Source organism: Cucurbitaria berberidis (genome assembly GCF_010015615.1).
Source record: "Cucurbitaria berberidis CBS 394.84 unplaced genomic scaffold K460scaffold_7, whole genome shotgun sequence".
NCBI classification, from domain to species: domain Eukaryota; kingdom Fungi; phylum Ascomycota; class Dothideomycetes; order Pleosporales; family Cucurbitariaceae; genus Cucurbitaria; species Cucurbitaria berberidis.
The window spans coordinates 178,495-206,051 of NW_024468941.1; the positions used below are offsets into that span (position 1 = coordinate 178,495).

Genomic DNA, 27,557 nt, shown 5'->3' on the forward strand with positions numbered 1-27,557 from the left:
CCTTGACCCGTCTTCCCGAGAGGCATTCCGCGACCACAGTGCACCGCGTGGCCGATCCGGGGCTAGGCTAGGATGGGTGTATGCGGGCGTGCTTCGGCCATTCACGGTAGGCGACGTTGGGGCACACAAAGAGGGCAAGAAGAGGTTTGCTGTTGGTGAGCCGTTTTTGGCGCACGCTCACCGGCCGTGGTGGGCCAATAGTGGACAGGAGGGTGGGCCGCCAGGTGTTAGTTTTTGGGTTTGCCATGCAAGAGCAGAAAAGAGAAGAAAAAAACGGTCGACTAGCGGCTATGCGAGATGGACTCGAGCAACAAGCAGCGGGCAGAATCTGTTTGGCGCACGGCAAAACTGTGGGAGAAGGGGCCACAGGTAGAGTGACGCGTCAGATGAAGGTTGCGGGCGGCGGAGGGTGCGCAAAGTGGTCTGGCAGCGGGGAGGGAGAGCAGAAACAGCAGGTGGATAGCAAGGCGTGGGTGTGTGTATAATACATGACAATAGCAGAGCGATCTAAGGGCGATGATGCTTGTCCAAGTTGACCAAGGTTGTGTGAGAGACGAGGCGACGTACCGCGGGGTTTGCGACTGCGCCCATATGGTGCATTTACCCGAGAGGCAGGGTACATGCTGTAGGTGGTAGGGTAGATTAGTAGGTAGGTAGGTAGGTGGGTGGGTAAGGCAGGGCAGGCGAACGATGGGATGGTCGTGGTAATCCTTCATGCTGATGGCGATGGTGGTGGTGGGCGAAAACGCTCCTTCTGGTTCCGTTCCCACCAGTGGCCGTGACTGCCTGTTTTGGCCGTTGCGACTTCCTGCGACGTGTGTGTGGTGACTTCCTTGCCAACACGCCCAATCACGGGAGAATCCATTCACTCTACCATAGTCTCATCTTCTTCTTCTTCTTCTCTCAACACGAATCCAACAACACAAGACACAGACCGTCTTGATCAACTGTGAGACTTCGTCGTCGTCGTCGTCGTCGTCGTCGCCTAACAAGAGTGCTACCCTGATCCCGGCTCGCGCGCATCCGCCGCCGGGCTGGGCGCTCAAAGCAGGCCCTGGTCCGAAGGCTGCACGTCTGGCAAGCAGGGAGGTGGCTGGCCTCGGGAGGCGTTAGCTGTTTTACGTTTATTTCACGCCCCGTCTCCGTTCTCCACCCTCTCGGCGCAACCTTTCCTTTGCAGACGGCTCACACGCTGCCTGGCACCTGGGCCCTCGCGCTGCCCCTCTAGCGTCGTCGCTCTGTGCGTGAAATTGCGCAGGCCAACGCTACTGCAATCTTTCTCCCCCAACCCACCCTCGTCGCCCGCTTGGACCTCTGCTGCCCGGATCCTTTGACCAACAACCACCCAGCGCGCGCAATAAATCAACATGTCGCAGCAGCATGCCCCAGATAGGTCCCGGAAGTATAAGGAAGACCCGGCGCCTGTAGCGTCGCTGAAGATGGTGAGTTGACTCTGGCTTCCTTGCCCCCTCCCCTCCCCCCTACTGCATCCTCGCATCCACCTACATCCATCGTCGCTCGCTACGCCCTCCACCACTGCCACCACTGCCACTACCACTACCACCACCACCAACAACACTATCCCATCGGCCCGTCTGCACCCTCGACCGTTGGAGTTTCGAGCGTCGCAAGCCCGTTGTTGTCACCGCCGCCGCTCGCAGCTTCATCCTCGTTTCTTTTGGCATGCTGCAGCAGCCTCTGCACGCCGCGTCCATACACAACCACTCACCCCAGCTCCGGCGCGTCTCTGCCTACATGGTATGCCCTTCCCGCCCAGCAGCACCCCCCCTGTCGCGCCTCCTGTCCGTTTCCTTGTCTCTCTCCATCCAGTCCGCCGCGTCTTGTCACGCAGAAGCCCAGCAGCGGAATCCCTGCCATCCTCCTCCTCCTGCTCCTCACAGGCCTTCCGCTCCCAACTGCTGCTGCTGCTGCTGAGCACTCCGCCCTGTGTGTTGTCAAACGTCGCCAAATCGCCGCACCACGCTTTGCTGCTCTAGCCTGCCTCTTCCCATCCTATAAACATTATATCCCCCCTACCCTACCCGTCACGTCTCTCTTCTAGACCCTGCCCTCGCATCGCATCGCCAAAGTCTGTTGCAGACCGACCGTTGCTGCCCGCCTTACCACCCTAGTCGGCGCATCATCTCTACCGCACCTCCCCGCATCGCATCGCATCCCATCCCCCAACCGTCTTCCTCTTCTTTTGCCCTTGCCCCCCTACACCATCGTTGCAGCATATACTTCTTTCGCTTGTCGCTTTTGTTCTTGTTGCGCCTCCATCGTTGCTGACTTGCTTCGCTTCCAGCATCACCCCCACTCGGCGCAGGGCTTGCCCCCGCCTAATCATCTGGTCCACCACCCTAGGCCTGGTGTAGTTCAACAGCACCAACACCATCCCGACTCGCCACACTCATCGGTGCCAACACAAAGCCCAGCCCCGGGCCATTACCCGTCGCCGCAGCACCCTAATCCTCAGGTACCGCCGCAGCATCAGTCGCCCTACATCCAGCAACTCCCAGGACCACCGCCACCCCAACAGCAGCAGCAACAGCAACAGCAGCAGCAAGAGGTTCCCTACTACTCGCAGCACCACCAGAGCCCGTACAGCACCAACAGTGCGCCAAGCAACTATTCCTCGTCAGGTATGTTTTGTTTGCTACGCGCTTCCAAGACGCGTCTGTCAAACTTTGGCACGCGCGACGCGACTTAGTACCTCAACAAGCAGAACGAGTCCCTCTAACGTGAATACAGAAACGCCAGAGCTCATGGCCGCTGCGACTATGAATCGAGCGGGCTATCCCCCAATTTCATACCACACGCCTCAGTCAAACTCACCTGCATCTGTTCAATCGCCACAGCACGACCAGCATGGACGGCCAATCTATGGACAGCCGCCAAGCCAGATGCCCCAGTCAATGTACTACACACCGTACGCATCGGCGCCAGTAGCTCAGCAATCACCCTACCCTCAGCATCCTTCAAGCGCCCCCCAGCAACCCATGGCGACGCAATCGCTGTTAATGTCTCAGCAGCAAAACCAGCACATGCAGCACCAGCACCAACATCACCCGCAAACCCCTGGAATGACCGGAAGCCCCAAGTCGAGGATGTCACAAACGCCTCTTCAGCGGCCACCATCAGGACTTGGTCCCCCACAAGCCCCGCCTCAAGGTCCTCCAGGTGGTGCGCCCAACATGCACGCAGGCCCTCCTGGAGGGCCCAACGTGAACCCAAATGCTGCGCCTGGTCCTATTCCTGCCACTACCCCACTTGTTGTACGGCAGGACCAGAACGGCGTGCAGTGGATTGCTTTTGAGTACTCGCGCGACAGGGTGAAGATGGAGTACACGATTCGATGCGACGTGGAGTCGATCAATGTCGACGAGCTTCCCCAGGACTTCAAGACGGAAAACTGCGTCTACCCACGCGCGTGCTGCGCCAAAGACCAATACAAAGGCAACCGGTTACACTACGAAACTGAGTGCAACACCGTCGGCTGGGCGTTGGCGCAATTGAATCCATGCCTGCGAGGAAAGCGCGGTCTCATTCAGCGAGCAGTCGACAGCTGGCGGAATAGCAACCAAGACCCGCGGCTGAGGAGCCGACGCGTGCGGAGAATGGCCAAGATGACGACCAGGAAAGCTCAAGCAGCTACACATGGTAACCACATGGCTGGGCCAGGTGGACCAGGTGCTCCTGGGGTGCCTAATTCAGCCGGCCTAACAGCACCCCCTCGACAACCAAACATGGGCATGGGAGGTCCCCAGATGCACCATCACCACGATGGTCCACCTCATGGAGGAGCGGATGATGTTAGCGGTATGTTTCACCAGATGTGATGCGATAAAGCGCAGTTGTTGGATGTTAAATGATACCTCTGTCGTTTCTGCACTGCATGTACATTACACACTCCTTGATGTAATACCCCTTCGATACCACTACCCCATGCATGTACCCATCACTCTCCACATCTCATCATTGCACATGTTTGGCTCGGCGCAGGAGGGCAGGTACATACGTAGATGGTCCTTGAACGTGCAAGCTAATTTCCTTTGTCTACAGCCAATGACTACGGTGAATCGCAAACTCATCATCACCAAGCGCCAAACGGACAACCCTCGCCCAGCGATGTGCGACAAACTCAGAACTTCTATCCTACTTTTCCGTCAAGCGACTCTGTGGCCGGCTCGAGCGGTATGCCGCCCATCCACGACGGTCTACACCATCCTCCGCCCCCGCCCCATGCCGCGGGTGTCCCCGTAATTAAGCAGCAGCCGGATCAAGACGAGGAAGAGAGGAAACTAGCCATGTTTGGCGACCTACCTGAGTCGAAGCGCCGCAAATTCATCCTTGTAGATGATGCGCAGCGTGGGACTAGAGTGCGAGTACGCGTTACCCTCGACACCGTAAAGATGGAGGAAATGCCAGACTCGTATCGCAAATCAAACTCGGTATTCCCACGCAGTTATTTTGCCATGCAGATGACTTCGCCACCCGCAAGCCCCCGCGGCAGTAAGGTCTTCAGCGACGAGCCTGACCTTGAGAACGACCCCAGCTTCCCTTTGGCAGGTTCTACCAGTGTGCCAGTGCCAACTATGGACGGTGAAGTCCGTGTCCCGAAGCCGCGCCTGACGCGCGCGAAGCGTTCGAAGGAAATCACTCTCAACGATCTCGGCTACCGCATGAGTTGGAGTCAAAGCCGTGTGTTCGCTGGGAGAACTTTGTTCCTGCAAAAGTCTCGTAAGTGACTGTTCCAACATGCGCAAAAGAACCACAACTAACCTATCCATCAGTGGATGCCTACCGCAATAAAATGCGGAGCAGCATGATGGGACAAGGCCAAGATGTCACGCAAGTCGCGCCCCATTTTGAGACGCGCGTGGGCAAGCGGCGGTGGAACGAGAGAATCGAGAGACACAAGAGGACGAGGCGCGACGGCTCGCCTTAAGAAGGTCTCCGGCCACAAGAACCGAATCTGATGCCCCGGTTGCAGACAACCGTTTTTTTCGGTGTGCCCGCTTTTCCGGCACGCACTTGCAGGGAGCCCCTACGAACGACCGGGGGTCAAAACCGTTTTCGACACGGGCTCGGAAATCCTTCACCATGGACCCTGTCTCTCGAACCGTTGTGCACAGCCGGTGTTTCATCCTGGATGCCTGGGGTTTCAGGCCATGACCTGTTTGTTTGTTTCCATTCCCACCTATCCTATCCCACTCTGCCCAACAACTGGGTGTAACGCGCCTACCTCGCTTGCCACCCGAGCCAGACTGGCACATTTTGATACCCGGTGTGTTGTGCTATGTGCACAAAATTACGACCTTTTTTTTTCATGGACGACGAGGAAAAGTGTGTTCTACTACTATATGCTTTGTTCTATATCCTACCGACCTACCTACTCATACCGGTTCGCTCTTGATTTTCTCCAGGCCATATAGAAATGACGGGTTGGGTGTTTTCTAAAAGCGAGGGCGGTGGGGAATCTGTCTGTATGTTGTTGCTCTAAAGGTCACGGGATGAGGAAGAGGAGTTCGGTCTCGGTTTCGGTTTCGGTTTCGGTTCATGAATGATTGCGTGTCCTTGTTCTTGGAAACAAAGTTTTTCTTTCTCCCTCGGTCGTATATTATTCGGTATCCCGGCTCGCTCACGATAGATACTGCACAACAATAGATTGTATGTTTTTAGAGGTATTTTGAGGTAGCGTGCATAACGAATACACTGGTGATTTGTACGCGTGCGTGTATCTTGTGCATTATGTTGTCGAGTATTTAAAAAAGTAGCAAGCTGGTGCAGAAATTAATTCGTTCACTCGTCCCACTACGTAGATTCATTCATCATCTCTACTGTGACCTATCCATAAACCACTACTCCCGCCGCGGACAAGCAGTGTCTAGACATCCAGCCCTCCCCCAGACAATGGCATCGGATCGGATCCCGCCGGATTCATGTCTGACAGATGGCACATGACACATGACAGGCCGGGAGATGCTTGCTTGCGTGCTTGCTAGGTATGCCACTAAGCTGCACTAGGTATCTTTATCTCGATGCCGTGAAGTGGTATATCCTAGAAGAGAGGACGTCGAGGGAGTATATAGAGTAGGGGAGAGTAGAGTTGGGGATACCCTGTTACTCTGAAATAATGTTGCGTTATGATGATGGTGCTGGGTGGCTGGCTGGTTGGCTGGTAGTGGTAATGCAAGGCGAAACTTTATTTCTCGAGCTGAGAAGATGCGAGGAATTGGGGGTAAAGTGAGTCGATTTACCTGATAGAGGGAGGATTAAGTTAGGTTTCACGTATAACTTGAATTTGGATTTTTGCTTGGTTATAGGAATGCGTACGATGAATATCTAACTGGCTGACTGACAAGAAAACTACTCGCTTGACGTTTCTCAGCTACTCCGCTCTACACGCAAGGAACTAAACGCTTTGGTATTTCTCAGTATATGATACTATGGTTTGAATTCTGATTTACAACGGTGATTGTGATAAGAAAGGAATGTACAATACGGTGTAAGGTTTTAGTCAAGTCTTTCATGTCTTACATTTCAAAGGGGTATTATTAGCTCACATTTTTTTTCAATAAACAGAAACATTTCCGGGCATATGACTTATTAAGACTTTCATTGATGCGGCTTGCACGTGAGCACAAGTCCGATACCATGACTTCCTTAGTAGTGAGGGTATCCAGATCGCTGTGCTATACTATGCTATGATATACTATTCAAGATACCGTGGAATAGCCCCAGATGTGCCCGCCCCCCGGTGCCTAACGTGGCTGCCGTTCCCCCCGTGTCGCGCCTGTAGAAATCTATAATACAATCGCTATGCAAAATACCTCCCTGCGCGGAATGAGTGTCCGCGATATCCTCCCAGTAGTGTGAAATGCAGATATTAGTCAAGGACTGGCCTACGATTTGAGGCTGCAAGGAGCCTGAAATGTAAAGCTTCTCGAGAAAGAAAGGCTGTGATCACCAAATTACCCACAACCTGTGATGTATGCCACGGAAAACCTTCGACACCTTCAAGGTCGCTTTGCACGTGTGCTCCTCGTAGTCTTTGCCGGGGCGCCCTTTGTCTTCGCCGGAGCCGCCTTCGCCTGGCTTGCGGCAGTTGGCGCATCGAATGACCTCGTCACCCGCTTCTTCGTCACCTTCGCGGAGCTCTCGCCCTCGGAGTCATCGTCAGCCTTCCGCTTAAGAGAGGATGTTGCGCTCTTCTTGTTCGACTCGGCAGCCTTGGTGGATGTCCTGGAGGCACGAACACTGCGATTGGCCTCCGACGACGGCGGAGTCGGCGGTCGCTTGCTGTTGCGCGACACCTCTGGCGACTTGGGGACTTCCTCTGTAGACTCCTTGTTCGCGTTCCGTTGCTGGGCAACCCAAGATAGCAAATTCTCCTCTGCGTCTGCATCGTCTTCTTCCTCGTCTCCTTCGAGCATTGCCTCGGCCATCTCACCTGCAATATCGTCTCCCGCGTCCTTGTCCGTTGCCATGCGCATAGCAAATTCTAGCAGCTGTTGGGGATCCATGCCGCTGAGAGGGCCACCGGCAGTAGCGAGCTGTCTCTGTAGAGCGGCCATCAGCACATCCTGGCTGATGCCCATGTCTTCCTCCTCTTCTTCTTCGTCGACGGTTTCGGGGCCGACAATGTCGGAAGGCGGTGATACAGGCTCTGGAGCAGACGCAACCTTGCCTTTGCCTGGTCTCGATGGCCGTATGCTCGGTGACTGGGGTGGTGATCCACGTGCCCATTGCGGTGTATCTTTGACCTTTTCCCTCCAGTTCTTCAGCACCGCGTATGATTGCGCATTGTCATCCAGTAGCTGCGCCTTCGTTTCCCGGTCATTTTGCGCGCGCCAGACAATAGGTGAGTGCTCCAACAGGGACGTGTCTGCTTGTATGTTTGCTTGTTGTGTTGACCCCGTCTTCTTGCTGTGACTGTTCCTGACTGACCTCTTTCTCTTCTGGCCTGTCTTCGCGTCCTTTACATTGTGTACCTCGAACTTGGCATTGTCGTACCCATCTGACGCGTACTCGAGATCGTTGAAGTAGTCGAAGCGATCCCAGTCTGGCAGCCCGTCCTCGTCTCCGTACGCTGTCGGTGGTGGTGAGGCAACGGCGTGCTCTGCTAGGTCGTCTGCCGCCATGTATTCTTCCTCGACATAGAACCATTCCTCGCCATAGTCTGAGTAGTCGTCGCCGTAGTCGCTCATGTTGGGCAGACTGAGGCGCGCTCTTGGTGGTAGGGGACGGCGGCTGCGGCACGGGAGCGTCCAGCACAACAGTCAATGCGGTGTGTATTGGGCGAAGGTATTGTATTGAGGCGTAGCGTGAACGGGATCGGGTGGAGGAGGTCGGGGTAGCGTTGATGGAGGGAAGAGAACGCCCATGCGTATCGTAGGTGACGAAGGCCTCCCCTGCGTACAGTGAGCACGACCAACGCAATCTGTACAGCGCAGTCTCAAGGCCGTGACCACCAACGTAGACAGACAGTGCGACTGCAATCCGAACGCCTTCCTGATCTAGTCTTAGTCTGAGTGATGGCTTGAAGATGTTCGCTCCAGTAAACGCGTTGCACATTCCCCGCAAAATGATACTCGTACGTATGCCAAGCATTGCGGCTTTCCTCGGCTTACACACCACCGAGGTACCCTAGACTGTTACTCCTCCACAAACAAATGTCCTTTCGTAGCTCGAATAAACAATTTCTGCTCTCATAGCCTCGATTCTAATCATGCGTGCTTTCCGACAGTCAACTCACCTCTCCCGCCAGCTTCTTGCCGTCAATGGGGTCCGCCACAACTCCACAACCGCACCAGCTACCAAGTCACTTACCTCTGTGCTTATAGCGAACCGTGGGGAAATTGCACTGTAAGGTGCTCAAGTTTAGCAGAATAGTATGCGGTTAACACAAGTCGAAGGCGTGTCGGTCGAACAGCCTCAGAGTATGGCATCCGCACAACCACCCTCTACACAGACCCAGATGCGCGGTCACAACATGCTCTGAGTTCACCATATGCCGTAAACCTGGGAGACCCCTCTGCATATCTCGATGGAGACCGGATAATACAGATCGCGAAAGAGCAGGGCTGCCAGGGCATACACCCGGGTTATGGATTTGTACAACTCACGGGCCCTTTGTAGTGTAGATAGAAAAGCTAATCTAGAACTAGTTGAGCGAGAACCCAACATTTGCAAGGAAATGTACAGATGCTGGTTTGACCTTTATTGGACCACCATGGCAGGCGATTGAGTCTATGGGGAGTAAGAGGTAGGGCGACTTACCACGGTTAAAGCGAGGCTAACAACTGGCGGGCAGTGAGTCGAAGGATATCATGACCAATGCCGGTGTACCGTGCATCCCAGGTTACCACGGCTCAAATCAAGATCCCGACCACCTGAAGACTGAGGCAGGGAAGATTGGCTACCCAGTCCTGCTCAAGGCAGTAAAAGGTGGAGGTGGCAAGGGCATGAGAATTGTCAACAATGAGGGCGAGTTCTTCGACCAGCTCGCATCGGCCAAGTCAGAAGCTCGAAACTCGTTTGGCGATGAAGTCATGTTGGTAGAGAAGTATATCACTACTCCGCGCCATATCGAAGTCCAGGTCTTCGCAGACAAGCATGGCAACTGTGTTGCGTTGGGTGAGCGTGACTGTAGCATCCAACGACGGCATCAGAAAATCCTAGAAGAATCACCAGCGCCACACTTGAAGGAAGATATCCGGCAAGACATCTGGGAAAAGGCAAGACAAGCTGCTCTGGCGGTGGGCTATGAAGGCGCTGGAACCGTGGAATTCATCTTCGACAACGAGAGTGGCGAGTTCTTCTTCATGGAGATGAACACACGCTTACAAGTCGAGCATCCCGTCACCGAGATGGTCACAGGCGAAGACCTAGTCCGGTGGCAGCTCATCGTCGCAGAAGGCGGTCGCCTACCACTAACCCAGCGGGAGATTGAGGAGCGCATCAGCGAGCGGGGACACGCCATTGAAGCAAGGATATACGCTGAGAACCCGGATATGAACTTCATTCCAGACTCGGGTCTCTTATTACACCTGCGCACCCCAACACCATCACCGACTGTACGCATAGATTCTGGTTTCATCGCGGGAGATGAAGTCTCGTCCCATTACGACCCCATGATTTCAAAACTCATCGTCCAGGGACCCACGCGACAGGCAGCGATCCAGAAACTCCGCGCCGCGCTCGAAGAATACGAAGTAGCTGGGCCGATCACAAATATTGAATTCATCAAGCGCATGTGTGTGAGTCCTGACTTCATCGCTGGAGACGTGGAGACGGGATATATCCAAAAGCACCACGCTGAGCTGTTCACGCCTGAGCCGTCAGCGCCAGAAGTGTATGCACAAGCCGCCTTGGGTCTAGCACTGCAAGACATTTCATCATCGCGCGGTAACGTATTTTCTGGACTTCCAGTGACTGCCGTAGGATTCGGACTTGGAGCCGGGTTCCAGCAACGAATGTATGACTTGATTGAGATACCCGCGGACGGCAAAGGCGAGAGTAAAGCAAGCAAAGTCACAATCCGACAAACTGCGCCCGCGCAGTTCGACGTAACCGTAAATGAAAAGACGTATAGCAATGTCACATCTACCTTCTCGCCCAGCACGAACACCCTCACCTCCTTCTACCCACACACCCGCGTAGCAACAACATTTGTCCGTGACGGAGACCGCCTTACCTTATTCCAGCACGGCAAGCAGTTCCGCCTGCAGCATGCGATGCCAGAATGGACCAAGAAGGCGCTGGGCGTCAAAGACGTCACGAATTCCGTACTAGCCCCGATGCCTTGCAAGGTGTTGAGGGTGGAAGTGAAAGAAGGGGACGTGGTGAAGAAGGATCAAGCGCTTGTAGTGATTGAAAGCATGAAGATGGAGACTGTCATTAGAAGCCCAAGCGATGGGGTTGTCAAGCGGGTGGTGCATGGAAAGGGGGTAAGTCACCCCGCGCGTCGTGAGAGATGTAGTGAGAGTACTGACGAGCATTCTAGGATTTATGCAAGGCGGGCACCGCGCTCGTTGAGTTTGAGGAGCCGGAGGACGGCTCCTTATAAAAGTTGTCGGGTTTGGCGTTTGGCAAAAGAACGGGCATTACGTATTCACTGCAGAACTAGCATGCTCATGACATCCACGGTGCTTATCTTCTCTTTAGTTTACATCCCCTGGAAATATCTTTTCCGTGACGTCCCCTCGTACTTCTACTGCGATTAGAACATACTGCCATTGATTGTACCATTAATCTATTTACATAGCCCAACTGATCAGGATGTGCAATGTTCCAGGTGTTACTATAGAGGTGGGGATGAGAACGAGTTTCAGGCGTTGTATGACTAATTCGTTTTATTCGTTAAGGAGACTGCGAGTGGGAAGGATGATGGACTCTGGTGTCTACAAGGTGAAGTTGAGAAACGAGAGTATTTCCATGAAGCGGCCACTGGCCTTCTATCTTCGACTCAAGTGTCACTACCAGTTCGTAGCTAACAAAAAATTCCATGCAGCAGTTGTACTCAGCCTCAGGCAGCCCTCCATTACCCTCCATGCTTCAACTTAGTTGTCGCAGAGATCTTGGTTCCATGCTTTCCTCCTGTATCCCTGTCAACCCACTCCTTGACAATAGCGGTATCTGCTCAGCCGTCTATCGTTCTTCAAGTTCTCCATAATAGTTATTGCATGTTTGCCAGCTATCGTTCCTCATGGTCTCCAAGAAAATTGGCTCGACTGCATTCTTACCAGCCTGGACTCCCTCCCAGAAACGCAGATCGTCCAGCGGTGTCTTAGGCACCAGGTCTTCAAGGAACCACTGTCGATCGTCGAGCCGGTTGTCTCGCTGTGGCACCCCATGGGCGTTGCAGAGGGCGCTCCAGGAGAAAAGCGCCCCAACACTACACCCAGCTTGAAAGGGAGATTCAACATCAAAGACATGATCCGTGTCTTCGGCAGAGAGAGACCCTCGTCCAGCTGCTGCTTTATCGTCGAATGCTCTCATGCAGTCGAGCCAACCCTTATAGTAGTCGTGCCGACGCAACAAATCTACGTTATAGCCATCGAACCATTTGGGCCGCTTATGGTCTGCACTGACCCCGAATTTTTTCACGCTGTCGGCCAGTGAGAAGATGGTGATACCTTTCTCTAAGCCGGGATAGTTGTCGCAAGAGTCATCGTTCTGCTTTGACGATTCTTCCAGCGCAGCGATGGATTTGTCAACCTTTGCTTTCATCTCCTCAGCTCTTTCTCTTGAGCTTCCAAACGCTGCTCCTTCTCTTGCAGCGTAGCGTTCTGTGCCTCAAGCTCATGCACCTTACGCGCTAGCTCCTGCTCTTTCTCATAGTTCTGCACGAACATTGCCTGAATGGCGGCTTCACGTTTCTTATGCTGCTCTAACTCCCGCAGAAGATCACTAGTCTTTCGTTCCATGTGACGGTTGATTTCATGAACGCTTCGTGCATGGGCTTCGTGAAGTTCGGCTATGCGCCTTTCCAAGTCTCTTTGAGCTGCATGAGATTCGGCGAGCTGCTGAGTAGGCGTTTCGGTATTTGTTTCTTGAGTTGTCGCCACATTGTCTGATGGTTAGTAACGGACTTGATGAGAGGAGGGCAGAGAAACTCACTATGTGGGGCGTTGAGGCCCGAATCCGTAGAAGTGGTGGAGGAGCGCATGGCCCACGGTATGGCAGTGTAGTCTTGCGGGAATACTATCCTCGAAGCGCGAGCCTTTGCGCGGTGGGTTGTGGTGATGAAGGTCTAGAAGTATGCAAGAATAAAAGTTACCGCTTCTGCAGCGACGGCGTGACGTCAGGGTGAAGGACAACAGATCTCGGTGAATGTGAAGCTGAAAGCCGGGATGTGAAGTTGAAACCCCCAGATGGAGAACGTAGGTCGCCTTTGTTTGAAGCCACCTTTAAATTTATTATAAACCAGCAATTTGGAGACTGGCGTACACTATGCATTGGAGTTAATCCTTTCACACGTTTCTGACGGTGGGCTAAGAATGCAGGTGAACTTCGTACGTTGTCGTACAATCCGAGTTTCGAGGAGGTTCGCATCGATTGACTGACTAGACAGCGTGGTCCTAAATACTCCTAGGTCTACATTTCGTTAGAACAGAATAGACTTAATAACTATATACTGGGAATCTAGCTCAAACGTTCAACAGAGTTCAACTGGTCTTACTGAATGTCCTCCGGCTTCACAAACACCCAGTTTTTATCCGCAGTAATCTCCCTCCCATTCTCTTTTTGCCCTTTAACGTTCACTTCAATCTCCTCCTTTATATCCTTAAGATACGCGTCTTTCCGATTGATCCACAAGTGCACTCCTCCCTTCTCGGTGTCCACGCCATGGAAAAGCATATACGAATCGCTGCCCGGCGTGTCTCCTGCAGCCAACACTGGACGCTTCCATTGATCAATGTACGTCAGGATAGCGGCCCACTTGCCTGCAAACCAGGTTGCTGGAGTCCAAAGGTAGGGTGTTACGATCAGATCGAGATTGGCTGCCTCGTCGTATTCGCCTTCTACGATTTGTTTGCGCGCGTTGGTGAGTGCGCCAGAGGTTGCATTCTTCAGCATTGTGGTCACGCCAATTACGTTCTGCGGTGGGACGTTGTATCCGTATTTTGGGTCACTGGCCACGAAACGCACGAGCTCTTCGTGTGCGGCGCTGATCACGTACACGGCGATTCCGTTGTTCATGAGCGCATTGTAGAGTTCAACTTGCCCCGGGTAGATCTTCGGTGGGGTAGCACTGCCTTGGACGATTTTATCCCCGTCCCAAGATTGCGTTGGAATCGTCCCGTTGTGGGCCAGAAGCTCGTCCACGTAGCGTTTTAGTTCGCGAAGCGTGAGGCCGGACCAGACTTGCGCAATCCATGGGTAGCAAACGAAATCATCTACCTTACAGAGACGATTATAGTAGCTATACAGCGTCTCGGTGAAGTTCGCCGTATCCTTGAAGTCTATCAACTTGAGGCTCGGATCCAGATTATCGCGCGTTAGAATCCCCCGGTTTTCTAGGAACGGTAGGAGCGACTCTTCAAGGTCGTAGCGGTAACTTGTCTGGTCCATGTCGAAGACTGCATAGTTGCTCTGGTTGGCGTTCTTGGTGATCATGGTGCTGAGTGTGGCGGCGGCTTCGGCGGGCCAGTGTTGAAATTGCACGGTATGAGCGCCATAGCTGGGAATGGCAGAGCTGAGACTACTGGCGAAAGTGAGCCACAGGGCTGGTGTAGCAGTTGAAGTTCGCATGGTTATCTTGTATTGAGTTTAAACGTCCACGAAACACGCGTTAAGGGGATGATGATCAAAGCTGCGAATGGGACTCTGAGAAGTGGAGAGCGAGCCAGACTGTAAAATTCTCTGCGATTCGGAAATTTAAGTAGCTAATCTGTGAATGCCACCGACGAGTGCCCAGGTAGCCGGAGGATACCCCACACATGGTAGACGGCGCGGATCCTACCACCTTGAATGGGGAACAAGTGCAGGATGTTGTTCCGAATGTCACCGTGCCTTGCCAGATGAAGTAAGTGTTCGTGTGCGCACGTTCTCGATGACGTCGTTTAGTAGCGCTGGGCATGAGTTCGAGAAGGGAAAAACTTCCAAGTCAAACAACAGTCGAAGATAATCTGTACTGAATTTTGAATTGTTCTTTTGAACTTTGATACATTCTCTCTTATGACGTGTAGATGATTACAACGGGTATCTGTTCGTCACACAAATGCTCTTCAAAGTGTCCCTCTTTGGAAGGATGCTTGGCTTATCGATACTGAGTCGCTAGTTTTCAGCTCCACCAGCCAAGCTGCAAGCCTCAACTCCGTCACAGCTAAGATTATCTATCCTAGAAGCAGCGCAGCCTTGTAGACCTGCCACACTGCTAACCCACTTCCAATAGCCCACAGCGAGCTCCTAATAAAACTCGTCGCATGATCACTGATTTGCACATATGCAACCGTATACAAAGTCCGAACAACAAACCAAAGACCCACAAAGGTACTCAGCCCGGTAGCATCCCCGCTTACTACCTCCCTTCCCAAGCCAGTTGCAGTCGTCCTCTCAGCGACAATACTGGCTAAGATGGCGACAGCGAATATGGGGAATTGCTCTATATTATTTGATTGTGCGTTTTCAGCACGCTGGTATTTCTGGAACCTAATAGTTGGTTAGTTGATGGTTGAAGGCTTTAGATTAGAAGAAACGAGCTCACACTGCGTCGGGAACTTTGCCCTTTACGGCGGATGGCGACAAGGAGGCTTTTGGGTTTGCATTGTTGATTTTGTAGCCGTTCGAGGCGAGGAGGCTGCCGGCGTACATGTGGGGTGCTAGAGAGAAGACATAGTATGCTGGGATGGCGAGGAGTGGGTAGTTGAGGGTGTTAGAAGACATGATGATTTGATTGTTGGGTTGGTTCGTGAGAATTGGGACCAGCGAGGTTTTAAGTCTTTGGATTGAGTGTACCTCTATAGAGGGCTCAGGTTGATGTTGGAGTGAGCGCCCAGTAAATACAAGGGTAACAATGACGCAGGTACGCAGCCAAGACAACATTCGACTAGCTGGACAGAACATTCGGATTGAGCCATGTGATCGAAATGCTTGCTAGTATTGAACTGAATTGTCCAGTGCCGCACAGCCATTGTCCGTTCCATCGTTTGGAATCCATTTCGAGCCGAAGAACAGAAGTACACTGTATAAAACGCGGGTGTGGCTAAGAATGAGTTGTTACCGTAATCTAGAGCTGGCTTACTAAGCCACTTGCTTGATGTCGAAGCTCCCGCAAGCTCCACCAAGCTCCACCACGCTCCACCTCTTCATCGCGTCGCGAACGAACTGGTCGTCTGTTCGCAAAACAGAAGTTCCAAACCTTTGCTCTTGAATTGTACTTGCTTAATGTTCAGCAAAACATCTACCCGGACTTCGTTGTCTTAGCGCGTTGATCTCTCATTAACAGCATAGGATTCCGTTCCACTAACAGAATAAGACGTGTAGCAATTCACACGAGCCATCAAGGACGTATCGCACAGCTTGAGGTATGACTCTAAACAAAAGTTACTGGCTCTTGTGCGAACCTTCTCGAAATGCAAGCCGGCGCTTCGCCATGGATCTTCCACGATTGGGCCAATCGTAACCGCCTGCTCCTGCAGGTCTCAGCCTCCACCAGTGCTTGGGGGTGCGAGCCTGGTGAACCTGAGCCTTGAACAGTCACTCGATCAACATAGAAAAGCGCGCAAGTCTGCCCTTCACTTGGAAAGGAGCGATACAACGTACACCCAAAGCTTGAGATATATACGACACGGAGATCTAGCTACTCGGTCGAGCCTATATCGACTTTCTATACGAGCCTCGAATCGCGGGGAAGCTACCACAGGCTCGGAAGCTCGCGAACTCGGTGACTGGAGTTAGCTGCCTACATAGGCTGAAAGACCAATGCTCAGGTATGGTAGAGGCTTTTTGAAAGTGCTTAACTGACGTCCTCTGACCACAGATAGGCTGCATGTATCGATATACCTCCATCGCGTTAACCCCTCGTTCCATGTCCCACGATGAACCCCAATGGCGGCCCTCCGCAGATTCTATACATCGAAGAAGGGAAGGACTACTTCCTGGATGACAATGAGGAGCTACCATATAGACTCGTGAAGAATTTGGGCCATGGGCATAGTGCCACTGTGGAAGAGGTGGTGGACCAGTGGACAGGCGCAGTCTACGCCCGAAAGGTCTTTCGGATCAACGGCTCCAAGAGCGAGAGGAGACGCATCTTCTCGAACGAGATTAAGATTATTAGACGCTTGGAACGACACCATCACATTGTTCGCGTTTTCGCTACCTACATTTCGCGGCGAGAGACCGGCTTGATCCTCAGTCCGGTTGCGAGCCAAGGCGATCTAGAGTCTTTTCTTCAAGACTTTCGAGAAGGAAGGTGCACAGAATCCGGCATGCACACGTTGATCTCGGCATTTGGATGCCTGGCTAGTGGGTTGCTCTTCATGCACACCCAGCATGTTAGGCATAAAGATATCAAGCCACGGAATATACTCGTCCACCAGAATACGGTTATATACACCGACTTTGGGTACTCTCTGGATCATAGTACCGCTACTGGAAGTACAACGACAGGACGACCACACACTTTGACTAGAAAGTACTGTGCGCCGGAAGTTCAAGAATGGGAGCCACGCAATGCGAAATCGGATATATTTTCACTTGGATGCGTCTTCTTTGAGATTTTCGCAACGCTGGGGTTTTGTGAACTACCAGATACTGGAATACCGTACCATGAACGCATCGACGAGGTCAAAGCAATGGTCCGAGGGAGCATTGGTCCAGTCAACGAGTGGTTCAAGCCAATAGGTAGTTTAACATGCCAGATGATAGACTCTTCGCCCGAGCAGCGGCCGCCGGCCAACAACATAGCCAGAGAGTTATGGAAGAACTATCGAGGCCACTTCTGTCCACAATGCAGACAAAGCTTACCGGCTCAAAACGCCACTGAATTCCCTCCACAACCGATGCATGAATATTACAATCTTGTGCGAACGAACTTCACGGCGGGTTGGATCGCATCAGACGAGATGGTCTCGGGCGGCATCCTCTTAGATCAGATGCAAAATGGTCAGCATCTAGAAGCACGCAATGGTAGCGGGTCATGGACACCTATTCAAGCCCATGCCGGAGCCATCCCGCCCCCTACCCATGCTTCTCCAAATGGTCTTCACGGCAGCGTTGCGCGCGACCAGTTTCCACTTCCGTCCCCAGGTCTAGTAGCGACCAGCGGAGCGGATCAAGCATATTATCCCCCGACTCCTGTTGATATTCCTTTGAGAAGATCGTCAACGGTCTTGCAAAGCGTTCAGACTCCGTCACAGGCGCTTGATCCAACATCATTAGCAGAGAGTCCGAAGTCTGTTCGCAATCTAGTGGCCATCCCATACATCGACTTTCGTCCACAGAGCGGGCAAGGAATCGTTCAAGTGGAGAGTAGCCCCAAAACGTATGCCATGGCATTATCCGGCGATCGCGATCGCACTCCAACTGTGGATTCTAGTCACCGGCTCCCATGCCTTCACGCGAATTGTCCAGACATGTTCACATCGCAAACCAAATTACAGTTTGTCTCAGAGTTCCGTTCACCAATGTTTGATCTGACCGCTGAATAGGACACACATGCTTAGGCATACAACCCTGTTTACGTGCCGCGTAGTGGGCTGCCGCCGGACTGATTTCGGGTTCTCGACAGCGGACGACCTTGAGCGACACATGAATAATGTTCATAGGACAGGAGGCATGACGTGGACGCACTATCAGTGTATAGTAGAAGACTGCGCAAACAGGAACAAGATCTGGCCGCAACTAAGCAGCTTCAAGAAGCACATCATAGAGGTGCATCCGCGTGGCAACCAGGATGACCTGATTCAGAGGTGCGCTGACGATAAGAGAAGAGTGGATATATACTAATACTTTTAAGATCTACGCTTGCTCCTTCGAAGAAAGCACCAAGACGCAAGCAGTCATCTTTTGACACCGAGCGTTGACTACGAGCATGGTGTCGAAGCTCTCCGCTTTCGGCAGTCAATACCATTGTCTCGAATGGCGATCATGAACGTATGATGAAGCCTAAAGGGACGATATGGCCATGAAGTCTACCCCACAGCGCGCCGATCGCGCTCTCCGCCACTTAAACAAGCAGATGGCAGTCATGCACGGTGCGAATGGGTTTGCGAACAGCAACGCACTTGAACTTGCATACGGGGTGCCAACAGGCCGACTATCGGATCAACCGCATGACGGAAGGCCAGAGAGATAAGCCTGCAGAGCGGAAGTGGAGCAGGCGGGTCCTGCGGAGCTGGTGGCCTGAAGACGGGTCACGAAATTATCTGGCGGGAGCTCCATCCAGGGGCTGCTAAGCACTAGCGTAGAGGGCAAGTGTCGTGAAATGAACCTGAAGCAACTTGAGGCGTTGGTGGCGGTCGGGGTAAGGATGTTCTACGTCTAGCGCTCACGCTTCTAGAACGCGGTGTTTCTTTGCTACCATGATACCAGTTAGCGATTTCAATAGTCACTCCCGTTTCTAATTACGTGTTTGGGCTTAGTTTGATGCAATAGTGCATCATGGTTTCTATTTTTCTCCTTCTTTCTTCTATTCAAGTAACGTCACGCTAACTAGGAACAGACAGACTTCTACAAACGTAGTAGGAAAAATCGTACCAGACTATAGTTCAGGCTTTTTGACACGGTATCTTGACAGTAAGGTTTACACAATGTTGGTTAGGCCAGCTAAAGTAAACTCGTCGAAAGGACCTCAAGGGTCGCATGACTTTTAATATGGTGGTGTCATAGAATGGTATCTGGATTCTCGAAACGCCAAAAAAAAAAGGAAAGGGTATCTTAAGAAATGGGCAACGCAAAAAGCGCGTAGCAAGACGGAGAACAGAAAAAGGTCTGTCAACCTAGAGGTCGAGATAACTCTCGCCATGACTCGAGGCAAGTGGCTTCTGGGCACACGCAATGGTAAGCACCATCTTCGTCTGAAGGCGCTCGCACTCGTCGCGTATGTCCTTGCGGAACCAGAACCACTCGTCGCCGCGATCGCCCTGCGGCGTACTCGCCATCATCTTGCCATACAAGTCCTGGTAAAAGTGGCGGCCGAGGAAAGCCATCATGCGGCTGGAATCAACCACGTCTGCGTTGGACCTCGCACTCGCTTTCAGCGCGCTGAGGGACGCAGGCAGCGCGACCCTGGCGCGGCGAATGTTTTCCAGACCGACGATTTCCAGCGTGTCGAGGATCGTGTCGGAGGGCAGTTTGCTCATACCGTGGGCTTCTAGCTTGCAGACAATGTTCTCGTCTACCCAGGAAGCGAGGCGGGGACCTTCGTTGCTCAGGTGAGCATCGATGGATAGGATCTCGATTTGGCCGCCTGATTTGAGGACGCGTCTGCAGTCGAAGAAGGACCGGGCCCACTCGTCGTTGCGGAGAACGGTGGACACGGAACGCGAGACAATGGCGTCAAAGTAGCCGTCTGGGAAGGGCATGGCTGTGGACAAGGAGGGGACGTAGAGGGAGTGGTGGTTTAGTGGGGCTGGGTGGGATGATGGCGACTGGAAGCTTGTGTTTGACGATGTCGTGTAGACGGTTGCTGCTGGGTAGCGAGTTGCAAGCATCCACCCGTCGGCTATAACGCGGTTAGCAAAAGCGAATTGCAAGGCATTCAAAGGCAGAAGATGGTACGTACCTAACGAGCCATGGAGGTGCAATATCCTGCGCTGATCGGCCGGGCGACTGCCACTGAGGAGTTCGTGTGCAGGGGACTGCAGGTGTTTATTCTGCGTCAGGCGCTGGTACGCCGTCATGGCCCAGAGACGCTTCTCGAACATGATTTCCTGGTAGCTTTCATCGTCGGCCAGACGGTCCCATTCCTCGCTCAGGCGCGCCGTGATGATGCGCGCACCAGCGCTTTCCATCTTTGCCAGAGCACGAGCAAAAGGTCCCTGGGCAGCGCGGGCACTGCGATCACTCAAGCTGCTCTCCGACCGCGACGACTCGACGCGCTCGACAGGCTCGAGCTGCAGGTTCTGCATGCTCTGTAGATTGTTGCTGGCATAGCGGGAGTTGACGCGGCTGTCCTCTTCGGAAATGACGCTGTCGTACCCGGATCCAGAACCAGACGTGTAGCCTGACGTGCTGGAGATGACGCTCCTACTGGAGGCAGAGAAACCAGTCCGGTCAGACGAGGCGGTCGAGGGGGAGTTAGAAAAGACGCTCCTGGAAGAAAAGGCAGTGCGGTCAGACGTCGTCGACGGGCTGAGCGACGAGGCGTGTGAGATGCGCGACCTTGTACGGTCGACGTCGCTGTGTCCTGCGAGGTATATGTTAGCCTTGATGTTCCCTTGTTAATGATAAGATACCCTGTCTGGCTCGCACGGCTCAGCATGAAGGGCCGGTCATTGCTGATCAGCGCTGATCATGTCTGTCTTTTTGCTAGTGTTTTGCTGATCGCCTCCGCAACACCGAGTGTTGCGCGATGCGGGTACGTAGATCGATGAACGCAAAGTCAATGCACACATACCTCGTGATCTGGGTGGTTCGTGGCCTGGGGGAGGCGGGGGTTGGGGCAGCGCGCCCGAGGGTGGAGGTGTGGGCAAGGATCTCAACGGCGGTGTAGAGCGCTGCTGGGGAGGGAATGGGTACTGGGGCTCTTGGTAAGATCGTGGGGATGGCCGCCTGTGCGTATCTTGGTGTCGCATCGCCAGCGTTGCCTGCCAGTCCTGCGAGGGCGAAATGGACGATGGAGAAATTGAGGGCTCTGGCTCTCGCATTGGCATTGGCATTTTTGGCTCCGGTACTGGCTCAGGCTCAGGCTCAGGCTCTGGCTCTGGCTCTGGCTCTGGCACTCTGTCTAGCTCCTGTGCAGGCGGCGATTTCTTGAGAGATGGGAGTGTCGAAATCTCCTGGATGTCTTTCTTCTTCTTGGAACCCCATCCCCAGCCGCTCTTTTCGGTCTTGACGTTGAGCACGCTGCTCCCAGAAGAGTGAGACGTGGCCGACGAGGCGCGTCTAGCAGTGGGGTCGCCTTCTTTTGCTCGTCTGGCTTTGCGGGCTCCCACCGTCTCGGCATGTTGGGGAGGGACATCGAAAGTAGGGAACATGGTGGGCAATGTCGAATATCGATGTGGTCTTGGACTTTTTGAGTTTTTTGAACTTGATCGACCATCAGCACGCAAGACAGCGCGGACATTGAGCTGACCCCTAGCACACACGAAGGGTCCGGCCTTATCACAGGCACGTAAGAACCTCTGACTCCTGGACTCGATCCTCGATGCTGCCGAGGGGATTAGTGTACCTGACCCGGCTAGTGTACCTGACCCGAGCATTCGGTACTAGTCATTTCCGTTGTAGCCGAAGTGCCGCTAGCGAGCCGTACTGGGAAACTATTTGATTGGCGTCGTTGGCGGGGATACTTCTGGGCAAGTCTCCAGTAGTGTCTGGACAAAGTTTCGCGAACAGGGTCCTCCCATACCCTTCCAATTCTTCCGGAAGCGAGCTGAAAATTTGTCCGTCTGGCAATGGTTTCGCCCTCGTCTTTCAGCACATTGCAGGACAGCCCAAGGGGACGGCAATGATGCGCCGTAGAGCAAGACTGACTGGTCCACGACTCCACGACAGAGACGTCTTGGAGGCCCTTCTCCACCCTCCAGTCGTTCGTGCTCCCACGACCCTGCAGATCTATTAGGAAGTTCTGCCGGGGACTAGCCCGGTGGGCGGGGCTGGACGTCCGCCACCAACGGCAGAGATGCGCCGAGGAGGCGTAGACGCGGCCCATCTTCTTGATGAGACGCAACAGAGCCTGCGACCTGCCTCAGTAGGAACCAACGACATGAGACATATGCATGGAAGGACATCCTTCGGCACTACTCGCGCCCCCTTTCCTCCTCCCGGTAGATTGGACCCTGTGGCTTTTATTGTTCAAATGTAAAGGCCGTCTGTTCTTGACACTTTGATCCGGCACTGTACACTCTTTTCTTCTACTCTTTAGCATTTTTGCCTATTTGCAGCAATGGGTTTCATCGAGCGCCACAAGGCTGGCCTCAACGACCTTGTGTCTCACTCGATTGTAGGCCGATACTTCCATCTCGATGGATCGGGTCACGTATGCCACTCTTCTCCGCTCTGTTTTTCGAGAAATGCTAACAATGACAAGCCCAACGAGATTCGGGGTGCGAGGTTCACCACCGAAATGCGAGCCGGTCTGACAACTTTCTTCACCATGGCCTACATTATTGCTGTTAATGTGAGTAACTCGGGTCAACCCCAAGACACTCAATTGCAGCCACTGACCAGCAACTCCAGGCCTCTGTCCTCACCAACTCCGGTGGTACTTGTGTCTGCAACGACCCCGTCGACCCTACCTGCGCCAAGAACCAGGAGTACGATCTCTGCCTCCTTGAGATCAACCGCGACTTCGTCACTGCTACCACCGCCATCGCTGCCCTCGGTTCCTTCCTCATGGGTCTCTGTGCAAACCTCCCAGTTGCTCTTGCACCGGCTATGGGTCTCAATGCCTATCTTGCGTACCAGATTGTTGGATTCCATGGCACTGGCCCAATCAGTTACCCTATTGCCATGACGGCCGTCTTTGTCGAGGGCTTCATCTTCGTTGCCCTCTCCATCCTCGGTGTTCGTCAGTGGCTCGCCCGAATCATTCCCGCGTCCATCAAGGTCGCCTGTGGTGCCGGTATCGGCCTCTTCCTTACCTTGATTGGTCTTTCGTATGGTGCTGGTATAGGTGCTGTTACTGGAGCCAAGGCTACTCCCTTATCGCTTGGTGGCTGCCCTGTCGAGTTCCTGGATCCGGACACGGGCGCCTGTCTTTCGCACAAGGCGACTTCGTCCACAATGTGGCTTGGCTTCCTGGTCGGTGGAGTCTTGACCGCGCTGCTTATGACCTACAAGATTCGTGGCGCCATCATTGTGGGCATTGCCATTGTTTCCATCTGCTCATGGCCTCGCGACACTGCCGTCACCTACTTCCCCCGCACAGTCATCGGAGACAGCCGCTTTGACTTCTTCAAAAATGTCGTCGGCTTCCATTCCATCAAGAAGACGCTTGTTGTGCAGGAATGGAACCTCACAGATAAAGGCGTCGGTGGCCAATTTGCCCTTGCCGTTTTCACTATGCTGTACGTCGACATCCTCGATGCCACGGGTACCCTGTACTCCATGGCTCGCTTCTCCGGTGTCGTCGACCCGGTTACGGGCGACTTCCCACGCAGTACCATCGCCTACTCTGTCGACGCCATCTCCATCTCCATTGGTTCTCTCTTCGGTTCGTCGCCTGTCACTGCTTTTGTAGAGTCTGGTGCTGGTATCCAAGAAGGAGGTCGCACTGGCCTGACTGCTATGACCACTGGCGTCTGCTTTTTCATCGCGCTCTTCTTCGCCCCAATCTTCGCCTCAATTCCCCCTTGGGCAACGGGCGGTGCTCTCATTCTTGTGGGCTGCATGATGATGCGTGGAGTCCTGGCTATCAACTGGAACTACCCTGGTGATTCGATCCCCGCCTTCGTAACGCTCATGTTCATGCCGTTCTCATACTCCATTGCATATGGTCTGATCGCCGGTATCATGTCGTATGTCATCATCAACGGAGTCACCTGGGCTGTCGGTTTCGTTAGCCGCGGCAAGATCCTTCCTCCTGATTACGACAACAAGGAATACTGGAGCTGTAAGTCCTCCCATAACTCCCCATGACTTTTCCTGTACAGAAACTAACGAGTTACCCCACAGTGCAAGCCGACAACCCTCGCAGCCAGCCATGGTTCATGCGCGCAATGAACGGCGACAAGAAGTTCTGGAGATCCGAAACCTCAGATTCGTTCGAGTTGCAGAGCACCGAGGCGAATGCCAAGGGCCCTGATGCTCATGTCAAGGATCTCGAGGCTCATCATACCAAGGCCGGCTGATCGCCTGGTTTACTTTGCTTAACTGGGTCATCTCAACGATGCTTGAGAGACTTTCACCTGTCCGCTCTCCTTCACTGAAAAGTCCTGTTAGCTCCATGTTGAAACAAGTTCTATATCCACCTATTTTCAGACAAAATCTATTCTATTTGTTTGCCAGCATTTTAGCATCTGCATATGTTTGTCTTCTTTCCCTTGATTGATTTTACTCCACTATAGATAGATGCAACGACATTCACTATGCCCTGCAAATACAAATATACTGATCTCATGGTATTTGAAACTGTGTTTCCGTTCTTGCATGGCTTGCCAAGGTCTGGGCGTGGCAGTATACCTTGCTTCAAGGATCTAGAACAGCTTGCGCTGCTTTCATTTAGATCCTCTGGCAGGGGCTGACGGGACGAGGGTTGTCCGGCGGTCGTGCCACGCGATACTGTTGAGGTTTTGTCGATCGTTTCGATGGCATGCGCGTTCATGGTTCTCCTTCCTCTTCTTTCTCCTTCTCTTTCTCTGTAGCGTCTTCCCTCCTCCGATACACAACCATTCCATTTAGCGCATTTGCGTGAAGACTAAACTCCCCTAACTTAACCATTTCTCTGTCAACCAAGAATAGTTTCCCAAGCTCATTGCACTCGTCCAGTCTCTCTCTCTTCCCCTGACTCTGCCCATACGGTGTATAATCGTCCAGGATCTCATTCCCAACATATAGCACGGGATCCTTCCCTTTTAGAAACAAAGGGAGCAAGAGATACCAGTCCACGAACGGACTATACACGAAACTCGCGTCTCCGATATGGTTCTCAAGACCAGTTTCCGTGACTTGGATACCCAGCTCTTTTAGAAATGTCACGTCGAGGGTGGTGAACGCTGGGTCTTGCGCGTAGATCTTTATCCCTGCTTCCCCTGTACTCTGACTCTTGCAATGTTCGACAACATCGATGAACAGTACGAGCTGCCACAAGCTCCTCCACCTGTGGTGCCAATCACGACTCAAACTCCCTATGCCTATGCAGACCGCTGAGTCGATATCGCATGGTCTCTTGTTCAGTAGCTCGGCTACCTGCTTAGCGACAATCGAGTCTTCCCACCGCTCTTGCAGCTTTTTAAAATCCTCCAACAATTTCTCCGGCGTAAGACCTCGTACGATGTCCACGGGTAGCGACGCAGAGACGTGCTCGCCTCCGCTTTTAGCCTGATCTTTTCCTCTTCCAAGCGACAAATTCGATAGCCCATGCGTGACAACTGTCCAGCCATCCTCTGTCTCCACCTCTTTTCTCTTTACGCGCCCTCCGCCTCGGTTTCTCGCTGATCCGCCCATATTTCACCTCCTCGTGCTTGGCTCAATACTGTTTTCGTGTGATCTTGTGGGGTGCATTGTCTAGGCCCACGTCACTGTGACGCCGATTGTTGACGTTGGTTTCAAGCGGCACAGTCACAGTCACAGTCGTCGGTTTAAGGTGCGGCTTGCATGGGCGCGTAGAAGGATGAATGTGGTGGTGGGCAGGAGTGGGTGGCGGCGCGTAACGAGGTTGTGGCGTGGGGAAATTCGACAGGGATTTGCTTGTTAGCGTCGGAATTGTTGGTTCCGCATTTCGGAATCGAATTCGCTCGAGAAAATAGGTTGCTCTGCTACAGAAGCTGCTTCGTGATGACACAGCAATTCATATTATAAACCGTGGGGGCCGTATTATAGGGTCCATTCAGATAGGTTGCAGTACGTCGATGACCACCATTCTCTCTTCCTGGGTAATACTACCGTTCATATTCGCTGTCTCTGTCAGCAAAATGTAACCCATCAACTAGAACCTTTATAGACAACTGTAGACAACTGAACGGATTGCAGTGCATCCATGAATCCGGCTCTGCCATTCTTGGAGGCTCTCCCTCTGGAGTCCGAAAATCACTTATAGTATGTTGTTTCAGCACCAACAGATATAGTCAGCCATGGCAACTTCTTAGAATTGCTGTAGCGTAAGCAACTTCGAGACTCGTCTCTCATAATGGAGTCCATGACTGCGCCGAGGGGACATGGTACCGCGGTCAGACATACCTTGTGTGTTAAGATATTTTTCGAAACGCCACAAAGGGGCGTCATGATAGTATCATATTTTCTACATCAATTTAACACTGACCCTTGAGAGTGATTTGTTACATCACAAACACCTCCAGACCTAGTCTTGATTAACCTGATGTACTTTGTCTGTGTTGAGGTAACTACTAATGTCTATTCTATAGGCAAGCTCGAAGAAGCCTCTCTTAGCCCATAGGAGTATACTACAGTAAGAGGATTTCCAAAGCGCCTAACCCCTAGTTGAGCTATTGCTGGTTCTATGAATGTACTTCGAGTGCGGAGATGTTTGCGACTGTATACTACAGTATCACCATGCAACACCATCAAATCTAGATAAACAACAAAGGCAAATCAATCTTCCACTACTATCATATGTAGAAACGTCTATCTCCCTCCCCTTTTATTTACCAGGTATTAACAGCGAAGTGAAGTAAAGTAAAGTAACTAATAGCGATCGTCGAGGATCTCTCAATAATCCATTCAGCTAGCCTTGCATTTTGTAAACTTTACTGCCTTAATACTATGTGAAGGTGCTAGGTATAGCACCTAAATTATAGTTTTATACTAATCTTTCCTACCGCGCTGTATAATCCGCTCTTGCTAGCGTTGACTTTACTGTCAAACGAAGAAAGAAGTAAAGTAAAGTAAAGTAGCCTCCAGCAGTCTTAAGGACTATCTAGTATCTAACAAAATAGAACGTTTATTGTTCGCAGATGTTCTTTCAAATAACCTACAAGATCGACATTGACGCTCATAAGCCAATGTGATTTTCCAAATTTGTAAGTCCTCGTGCAACCTGTCCAAGATTGCCCAGAAATTCCGCATTATCGCTCTCCCATTCCCAAGAAATGATCAACAGATCATGACCACAAGATTGAGCTAGTCAGCAGACTTCCGTCCCGTTCTGTACTAGTAGTGCCCACGTTGTTGAGCAAGAGTCAATACAACAGTGCATCGCTGGAGTCTACAGTCGATAGCGAACTGCCTCGTTGGGCGACATCACGCGTGCTGTGCCACAGCCATGC

General features: G+C 52.6%; 11 protein-coding genes across 11 annotated transcripts; 5 read left to right on the top strand and 6 right to left on the bottom strand.

The window, feature by feature from the left end:
- The first annotated feature begins 1,591 nt into the window (after window positions 1-1,591).
- Window positions 1,592-2,041, top strand: K460DRAFT_203841 (uncharacterized protein). The gene has a single exon (XM_040927208.1). The coding sequence runs from the start codon at window positions 1,684-1,686 to the stop codon at window positions 1,933-1,935; it is 252 nt and encodes an 83-aa protein (XP_040782699.1). The 5' UTR covers window positions 1,592-1,683; the 3' UTR covers window positions 1,936-2,041.
- A 485-nt stretch (window positions 2,042-2,526) lies between these two features.
- On the top strand, window positions 2,527-5,060 carry K460DRAFT_203859 (uncharacterized protein). Its single transcript, XM_040927209.1, has 4 exons — window positions 2,527-2,642; window positions 2,752-3,819; window positions 4,063-4,740; window positions 4,839-5,060. Exons 2-4 carry the CDS (start codon window positions 2,766-2,768, stop codon window positions 4,946-4,948), a joined length of 1,842 nt encoding a protein of 613 aa, XP_040782700.1. The 5' UTR covers window positions 2,527-2,642; window positions 2,752-2,765; the 3' UTR covers window positions 4,949-5,060.
- Window positions 5,061-6,595: 1,535 nt separating this feature from the next.
- K460DRAFT_371354 (uncharacterized protein) lies at window positions 6,596-8,555 on the bottom strand. The gene has a single exon (XM_040934338.1). It carries the CDS (start codon window positions 8,208-8,210, stop codon window positions 7,020-7,022), a length of 1,191 nt encoding a protein of 396 aa, XP_040782701.1. The 5' UTR covers window positions 8,211-8,555; the 3' UTR covers window positions 6,596-7,019.
- Window positions 8,556-8,731: 176 nt separating this feature from the next.
- On the top strand, window positions 8,732-11,384 carry K460DRAFT_389758 (methylcrotonoyl-CoA carboxylase subunit alpha mitochondrial precursor; the record flags this gene model as incomplete). The annotated part of the gene is made up of 5 exons (XM_040935749.1): window positions 8,732-8,868; window positions 8,919-9,117; window positions 9,171-9,268; window positions 9,317-10,952; window positions 11,009-11,384. The coding sequence occupies 5 exons, from the start codon at window positions 8,732-8,734 to the stop codon at window positions 11,069-11,071; spliced, it is 2,133 nt and encodes a 710-aa protein (XP_040782702.1). The 3' UTR covers window positions 11,072-11,384.
- A 268-nt stretch (window positions 11,385-11,652) lies between these two features.
- On the bottom strand, window positions 11,653-12,673 carry K460DRAFT_410742 (uncharacterized protein; the record flags this gene model as incomplete). Its single annotated transcript, XM_040937408.1, has 3 exons — window positions 11,653-12,227; window positions 12,266-12,577; window positions 12,625-12,673. 3 exons carry the CDS (start codon window positions 12,671-12,673, stop codon window positions 11,653-11,655), a joined length of 936 nt encoding a protein of 311 aa, XP_040782703.1.
- A 361-nt stretch (window positions 12,674-13,034) lies between these two features.
- On the bottom strand, window positions 13,035-14,467 carry K460DRAFT_371356 (uncharacterized protein). The gene has a single exon (XM_040934339.1). It carries the CDS (start codon window positions 14,257-14,259, stop codon window positions 13,183-13,185), a length of 1,077 nt encoding a protein of 358 aa, XP_040782704.1. The 5' UTR covers window positions 14,260-14,467; the 3' UTR covers window positions 13,035-13,182.
- A 173-nt stretch (window positions 14,468-14,640) lies between these two features.
- K460DRAFT_322479 (uncharacterized protein) lies at window positions 14,641-15,485 on the bottom strand. The gene is made up of 2 exons (XM_040930520.1): window positions 15,215-15,485; window positions 14,641-15,159 (listed from the first exon to the last, which is right to left on the bottom strand). Exons 1-2 carry the CDS (start codon window positions 15,391-15,393, stop codon window positions 14,844-14,846), a joined length of 495 nt encoding a protein of 164 aa, XP_040782705.1. The 5' UTR covers window positions 15,394-15,485; the 3' UTR covers window positions 14,641-14,843.
- An 871-nt stretch (window positions 15,486-16,356) lies between these two features.
- K460DRAFT_421140 (kinase-like protein) lies at window positions 16,357-18,536 on the top strand (the record flags this gene model as incomplete). Its single annotated transcript, XM_040938121.1, has 4 exons — window positions 16,357-16,439; window positions 16,490-18,112; window positions 18,162-18,422; window positions 18,470-18,536. The coding sequence occupies exons 2-4, from the start codon at window positions 16,548-16,550 to the stop codon at window positions 18,534-18,536; spliced, it is 1,893 nt and encodes a 630-aa protein (XP_040782706.1). The 5' UTR covers window positions 16,357-16,439; window positions 16,490-16,547.
- A 915-nt stretch (window positions 18,537-19,451) lies between these two features.
- On the bottom strand, window positions 19,452-21,650 carry K460DRAFT_410746 (uncharacterized protein; the record flags this gene model as incomplete). The annotated part of the gene is made up of 3 exons (XM_040937409.1): window positions 19,452-20,176; window positions 20,237-20,860; window positions 21,071-21,650. 3 exons carry the CDS (start codon window positions 21,648-21,650, stop codon window positions 19,452-19,454), a joined length of 1,929 nt encoding a protein of 642 aa, XP_040782707.1.
- An 819-nt stretch (window positions 21,651-22,469) lies between these two features.
- Window positions 22,470-24,583, top strand: K460DRAFT_203922 (purine transporter). Its single transcript, XM_040927210.1, has 4 exons — window positions 22,470-22,651; window positions 22,703-22,792; window positions 22,852-24,226; window positions 24,289-24,583. Exons 1-4 carry the CDS (start codon window positions 22,559-22,561, stop codon window positions 24,462-24,464), a joined length of 1,734 nt encoding a protein of 577 aa, XP_040782708.1. The 5' UTR covers window positions 22,470-22,558; the 3' UTR covers window positions 24,465-24,583.
- Window positions 24,584-24,895: 312 nt separating this feature from the next.
- Window positions 24,896-25,973, bottom strand: K460DRAFT_203924 (uncharacterized protein). The gene has a single exon (XM_040927211.1). The coding sequence runs from the start codon at window positions 25,777-25,779 to the stop codon at window positions 24,934-24,936; it is 846 nt and encodes a 281-aa protein (XP_040782709.1). The 5' UTR covers window positions 25,780-25,973; the 3' UTR covers window positions 24,896-24,933.
- Between the last annotated feature and the right edge of the window lie 1,584 nt (window positions 25,974-27,557).